Raw genomic sequence first — 6,665 nt, forward strand, 5'->3', positions numbered from 1 at the left:
AACTTCATTTTACCACATATACCTTGACCCAGATAAATTCCAAAAGGTAGTATTGTGGTCCACATTTTAGATGAGAATACTAAGGCCAAATGGAAAAGCAATGTTTTCAAACTTACATAATACCAGTAACAGAACAGCCCCTAGTAATAGAATCATATTCCTTTCTTGGTTCTGCATCTGTAAAATAGGTTTTTACAGGAGCAGGACAGTTCCTATTTCAGAAGGGTTATGAATAGTATTCAGTGAAAAGATGCACATAATGCATAAAACATTAACCCTGGAACAAAGTAAGCATTTAATGAATGTTTCTGAACAGTAATAATAATTTTGTTTCAATGTTCAAAAGATCCCAGGAAGTCAACATAGAGAATTAAGGTCATTTATTGGTGTATGTCAACAGAGGACACAGAGATGGGAATAGTATTAGGGGTACTTGAAAGTGGGCTCGGAGTACAGGAGCCCATCCTGGGAGAATGATCAGGTCCCAGGCCTGTGCTGAAGAATTTGTCAGGGGGTACCCAGAGGTATGGTGAAGGAGAGGTAGTCCCCAAGGGCGCCCCAACGGGGCCGGTAGATCTGGAAGATGGTGATCCAGGTGGTGAGTATAATCACCCAAAAAAGGAAGCCCACAGCAGAGCGCCAGACATCTGTAAAAGGTAACAGGAGTGGGTAAGGTTGGCTTCCACCTGCTCTGTGGTCACTTCCAGACCAGTTCTCTCTTTTCTTCCACAGAGCCCTAGAATTCTGGAACTCCTTTCATCCCATCCCACCAGAGCTCCTCCACCCCTCCACCTCCCAATGGCCTTCTTTCAACTGTACCCTGGACTCACAGCCTTTGATTTGGCTCTGCTCTGTGTATGGGGGGACAAGGAAGGCCTCTCGGAAGAACCAGAAGATGTTGACCAACCAGAGAAAAGGCAGGAAAGCAAACCCACCTAAAGAGAAAAAAGCCAAACTAGGACATAAGACAATTAGTATCTTCCCCAATGCCCACTTAGATGACTTATTTGGAAAGTTCTCCCACACCCAAGTTCAAGTCGAGATCTCTGCAATTAAGGACTCTGATATCAAGGTTCCTCCCTGGGATCCAGGAATCTGATTCCTCAGCCATCTCTTTGTCAGAACCCAGGAGTCCAGCCCCCAATTCCCCTCTTGGGACCAAGAAGCTCTTAAGGCCCAGCTTCTCCCTCCTCAGGACCCAGTTCCTTCCCTCAGAGCTCGCGCTGCCAGCCCAGCGGCTTCATCCCTTAGATCCAAAAATCCAGCCCTACAGACCTCATTCCGTCCCATCTCTTCTCCTGAGACTCTAGGATTCTGGTCCTTACCCAGGTAGTACTTGCGGCACAAGTTCAACTTCTCTTCGTTGGACACCCGCTCCAAGTTCATAGTTGCGCTACGGCCACGTCGTTCCGAGGGTCTGAGGGGCAAGACACTGAGATGCAAGAATCGCGAAAATCCACGCCCCTTGTACGACAAAACAGAGAGAAATTGAAGGAAGGGTTTGCTGAAAGTAGGGCACCCCCGCCCCCACCAGTAAGTGATAGGGTTGAAACGCTCTTGATGTTTACTGGGGTGCGCGAAAAGACCCCCATCTCACCAGTGGAGTTTACTTCCTCTGGGTAGATGCCTTTGCCACTTTCAACTTACGGACGTTTGCGTGTGATGCCGCAAGGATCTCTGGAGTTTGTAGTCTTTTTTTAATAGGCAGCGCTGCACGCATGCGCTCTCAGGGAATGTCTGATTCTGTGAAGGGCGCAGGCTTCCTACTCGCAAGCGCATTAGGGAGTTTGTGAGCGCGTGCTAAGCAAGCCGAGGCAGCGAAGAACTACACTTCCCAATGTTCTGAAGCAACGGAAGTGACTTTGAGCCGACCGAGTTGGAGAGTTCTGGTAAAAATGCCTGAATTTTTCAATATTCGGGACTGAGAAGGACAAGTGGAAACGGGTGCAGCCAATAGCCTGTCGGGGTTGCTGGGCGGCGAGGGGTATTTCTGGGGTCTTCAGCCTTCGGTTTACCTCTGTCGTTACACCTCTTCCAGGGTTAACTGCTCCTTTTACTTTAGGATCGGGGCCTGCCGAAATGGGGATCAGTGCTCCTGGCTTCACGACAAACTTTCATGCTGGTGAGACTTGGCACGCAGCCTGGAGGGTTAACGCCTCCCGGCTGTCGCTCTCCTGCTGTCCATCATCCGAGGTCCCGCCTTTTCCGGATTTCTTAGGCCCACCCTACCGTCCGGCTTTTTTCTAGTCGGACTTCTGCCAGTTCCTTCCTTAACCTACACACCTCGGTTGTCTCTCACTTCTTGGTCCTCCCTCTGCTGGTTTCCTTAGGGACATGCATCGCTGATGCACTCAAGATGCTTAGGCTTCTTCCCAACACCTTTGCACATAACCCTGCTTTCTCTGCTCAAGCCCTATTCACACAATGGTGCTGCTCAACCTGTACCGGAATCCACAGAACACCGCCCGAACCGCAGACGGATCACACTAGAGGCACCATTTCTTGGGGGCAGGACGGACTGTCCTCTGCAGGCCACCTCCTGATTCCAAGTCACGTGTGCGATGTAGAGGTGCAAGAACATTATGATAACTTATTTGAGGTGAGGATTGCCAGAAATGGGGTGAATTGTGTGCCAAGAGTTCAGCTGAACACCTGCTAGTCTCCGCAGGAGTGATCATGGAACTGCAGGAGAAGTTCAGGGAGACTGAAGAGATGAGTTTGTGTGACAACTTGGGGGACCACCTTATGGGCAATGTCTGTGTCAATGTGCCTGCTTTCCCCCCATTAGAGGCCAGAGTTGGAGACATTTGAGTGCCTAAAGGTCACCATTTAAGCCTCCTAGTTTGAGGTCCATCAATAAATGCAGTCCAGTCCCAGAGCTGCTTACAAATCCCCTGGAGGTTTCTGAGTTTGACTACCAAACCTGACCTACTTCCGGCATGAAGAGGATGCTGAGTGGGCAGTAGCTGAACTCAGTAACCGCTGGTTCAGTGGGCAGACTCTGCATGCTGATGTCTCCTGTCACCGACTTCCTGGAGTCATGCTGTCAGCAGTATGAGATGGGGTATGGCAGTAAGAGGGTGGGATGGGCACCTGGAGTTCCAGACTCCTGTGTGTGTGTGTGTTGGTCCCTTTCCATCCATCCATCCATCCATCCTCAACCCAGAGGTAGCTTTTGCAACTTCATGCATCTGCGACCTGCCCCCTGGAACTTCTGGCAGCAGCTCTATTGGTGGGAACCCAGGCTCAGGTATCTCAGGACCAGCTTGCCAAGACTTCTCATACTCTAAAGCTCCTATAACCTGAGATGAACCTGATCCTATGTCTTGATAACAATATCTCAAGTCTTTGGTATCCTAGAACTAGTACTGAGCCCATTCTAAGATCAGCACCTAAGTCCCAACCCCAAACCATCCTGAATCCCAAACCCAAGATCAGCTTGGATCTCTAATCCTGAGGTCAGCTCCTGAGCACCTATCCTAGACCACTCTCAGGAACACTAGTTACTTCATCACCTGCTCTGCCCCATGCTTCTAAAGCCTCCCCCCCACCCCCCTGTCCCCAGGTCACCCCAAGGTCCCAAAGAAGGACATTCCCCAGACCACCAGCAGGGCCACTTCTGAGATCCTGACCCTCTTGCCTTTCACCTCTAACAGGTAGAGATGCTCCTGGCTAGGACCCCTCAAAGCTCCCTTAACTCCCCAGAGCCATCTTTCCCAGCCTCTAGGGTCTGCCACTCCTCCCTGAATAAAGTTCTGTATTTTGAGCTTGAGTCAAGTCTAGCTGCGGGCTGGAGTTTCCTTCCACCCCCACATCCGATGAAAAGGGGAAGTAGGTTGGGCTCTAGCCACAACTGCAGCTGAAGAACTTCAAACAAGTGGAAATTGGACTCAGAGCTCAACACCCTAGAAACCCCCAAGTGGGACTGGTGAAGCGCCTTTGAGCTGGAAACCACCACATCCATCTGAGGCTTTTCAAAGGGAAGACACCTAGTTGTGGCAGATTGGAGGATTCCCAACTCAGAGGAGATTGGGGTTGGGATCTAAGGTAAGGTCACTTGGAATTGAGTGGGAGTCTTCAGTAGATGAGGGCTGGGTCCTCCATCCTTGATTGGGAGTCAGTAATGCCTAATATTTAAGCTTACCATCTACCAGGTGCTACCTAAGAGCTTTACTTCTAATAAGGGTGTTGTTTCTTTTTTTTTTTTTTAATCACTTGTTATTTTTCAATTATAGTTTAATCTAGTAAGTTTTAATTCTCCACAATACTCCTATGAGACAGATGGAACATGGCAGATGTGGGATATGAATCCACAAGGTCTGGCTTCAGAGCCCTTGCTCTAGCAATCCTGAGGCCTTGTGGCTTCTGATAATGGGTCAGAAGCTGGACTGAGGACTGGGAGCTGGGTGTATGTAGATTCTCATCCTATGCCTCCACATCCACTGTTTCCTTCTTCTCCATGTTTTCCTGGGAAATTGGCAAAGGCGCTGTGGCCGGAAGTCCTGCACTCTGCATGCGCCGCTGGGATGAGGCCCCAGCACCTCTTGTCTGCTGCGCTATTCCTGGCCCAGGCAGTGCCGCATGAAGCCTCTCAACACTGTAGCCGCCTTGAGTACTGGAACCCAGACAACCAGTGCTGTGGCAGCTGCCTACAGCGCTTTGGGCCTCCCCCGTGCCCCGGTGAGGAGCAGAGACGGCGTATACCTACATACACCTATGCAAATATGTTCAGGCTGACTGAGGGGGTGATGGAAATCCTGTGAAGGAACAAGGTTTGGGGGCTTGCTTCTAGGTAGGTGCAGTGCGCCTTAATCAGATAAGGCAGTTATGGGAGTTAAGCCTGTGAGAAAGGTTAGAAGCAGGATCCAGGCAGTGAGAAGGGGGTGAGAGATCAATCCCAGCATGGGCAGAGCTTGATGTGGAAGCGGGAGGGGCATGAAGGGTAAGGAGCCTTTTGAGTCTAGCAGGGCTAGTTTGGGGAAGGGAGAATGGAAGGGGTGAGCATGTCTGCTGATGGGCGGATAAAGTCCAACGGGCGAGGCCTGCTAGGATAGGACAAAAAGGAAAGGATCTTTTAGAGGTGGGGCTTGGAAGCCACTTACAAGATCCTGTCTCCCACTAGACTATGAGTTTTCAGAAAACTGCGGGCTCAATGACTTTGGTGATCACGTAATGCATCCCTTCAAAAAGTGTCCTTCTGGGAAGTGCAATCTGGACTTCGCAGAGCTATGTGGCTTCTGTGGCAGCAGAACCAGGGCCTCCACTCCCGAGAGAAGCCGGCAGCGCTGTGAAGAGGTGCTGGTCTGGCTCAGACTGCATGGGCAAAGGTGTAGCCTGCCAGAAGTGGGGTGGGATGTAGAGGGCGTGGTTTGGGATTGGGTGGGTGGGGTCTGGATCAAAGGTGGTGGAGTACCTAGCCCCACTGAAGAGGACAGGGGTGGGGACATTGTATCTGGGAGTGACCAGCTACAGTTAAAGTACTGGGGGTCTGGGTCAGGTGGGGATGTGGCTTACAAGGATGAAAGATTTGGGCTGAGGGGACAGGAGCGGGGTTTACCTCCAGCTCTACTCCTATTCTCAGAAGCCTGCCCCTCCCAAGGAGCCCTGTCCCCTGAAGTTTGAAACACCCAGCGTCCCAAGCTCCCAGGAGACCAGCTCACCAGCCATTTCCAGCCCCTCTCGAACATCTGAATACACCGTCCCTCAGCAGGCCCTGCTGACTTTTGCCCTGCCCCTGGTGCTGGTTCTGCTTGTGACCTCAGCAGCCATCCTCCTGTTTACCCTGCAAAGGCACAGTCCCTATTACCCCTGTCCTGGCTTCAACACCTCTCAAGGCTCTCTGGTGGCATCGGAGGCAGGTGATCATGGGTTTCTGTGCTCCCACTCCTGGTGCGGGGGTTAGTCCCAGACATGTCAAGGGGAATATGGGCTGCAAGCCCAACCTTCCTCCCCCTTATCCCTCCCTCTGTTTCCCAGAGCTGCCAAATCTGGCATCACAGCCCCTATCTCGCCTTCTGGATGAGTTGGAGGTGCTGGAGGAGCTGATTGTGCTGCTGGACCCTGAGCCTGGGCCTGGTGGGGCTTTGGCCTGTGGTACCACTCGACACCTGGCTGCAAAATATGGACTGCCTGCTTCCTGGTCCACCTTTGCCTACTCACTGCGACCTAGTCACTCGCCTCTGCGTGCCCTGATTGAGATGGTGGTGGCAAGGGAGCCCTCCGCTTCTCTGGACCAGCTTGGCACATATCTGGCCCAGCTAGGGCGGGCAGATGCTCTGCAGGTGCTGTCCAAACTTGCCTCATCTGGGGCTCGCCCAGCCTAGTACTCAATAAAGTTTCCCTTGAAATTAAGTGCCTGCTGTCTCCTGGACTCATTAGGAGTCCTCTTGAAATAGTCTTAATTGGGCCAAGACCCAGCAGATATTCTCATCCCGCACCCAGAAAAGGGCCCATCCTATCACAAGACCAGATGTGGGAGAGCTGGTCTCGGTGCTTTTGGGCAACCAGGGTCCCCTCTTGAGGAGAACTGCTACCCAAGAAAGATCCACAGGCATCCAGCTGGGTTCTAACTTACAATATGTAAGACATTTGTTGCTCTGAAGCCCTGACAGACCCAATTTACTACCGTTTCCCCGAAAATAAAATATATTAATTTTTGCTCCCAA

General features: G+C 51.3%; 2 protein-coding genes across 7 annotated transcripts; one reads left to right on the top strand and one right to left on the bottom strand.

Moving 5' to 3' along the window:
- Positions 1-363: 363 nt before the first annotated feature.
- On the bottom strand, positions 364-1,723 carry PSENEN (presenilin enhancer, gamma-secretase subunit). The gene is made up of 4 exons (XM_036440836.2): positions 1,598-1,723; positions 1,326-1,464; positions 831-935; positions 364-647 (listed from the first exon to the last, which is right to left on the bottom strand). Exons 2-4 carry the CDS (start codon positions 1,384-1,386, stop codon positions 508-510), a joined length of 306 nt encoding a protein of 101 aa, XP_036296729.1. The 5' UTR covers positions 1,387-1,464; positions 1,598-1,723; the 3' UTR covers positions 364-507.
- A 156-nt stretch (positions 1,724-1,879) lies between these two features.
- IGFLR1 (IGF like family receptor 1) lies at positions 1,880-6,351 on the top strand. Of its 6 annotated transcripts, XM_045582519.1 has the most exons (5): positions 1,880-4,047; positions 4,485-4,680; positions 5,123-5,301; positions 5,582-5,858; positions 5,977-6,351. In XM_045582519.1, the coding sequence occupies exons 2-5, from the start codon at positions 4,527-4,529 to the stop codon at positions 6,321-6,323; spliced, it is 957 nt and encodes a 318-aa protein (XP_045438475.1). In that variant the 5' UTR covers positions 1,880-4,047; positions 4,485-4,526; the 3' UTR covers positions 6,324-6,351. The 6 variants fall into 6 exon arrangements, with proteins under 6 accessions (XP_045438475.1, XP_045438473.1, XP_045438476.1 ...); XM_045582517.1 differs by having other exon boundaries at positions 1,880-4,680; XM_045582520.1 differs by having other exon boundaries at positions 1,880-4,680; positions 5,711-5,858.
- The last annotated feature ends 314 nt before the right edge of the window (positions 6,352-6,665 follow it).

This window comes from Pipistrellus kuhlii, unplaced genomic scaffold (genome assembly GCF_014108245.1).
Source record: "Pipistrellus kuhlii isolate mPipKuh1 unplaced genomic scaffold, mPipKuh1.p scaffold_m20_p_17, whole genome shotgun sequence".
In the NCBI taxonomy this organism is placed as follows: domain Eukaryota; kingdom Metazoa; phylum Chordata; class Mammalia; order Chiroptera; family Vespertilionidae; genus Pipistrellus; species Pipistrellus kuhlii.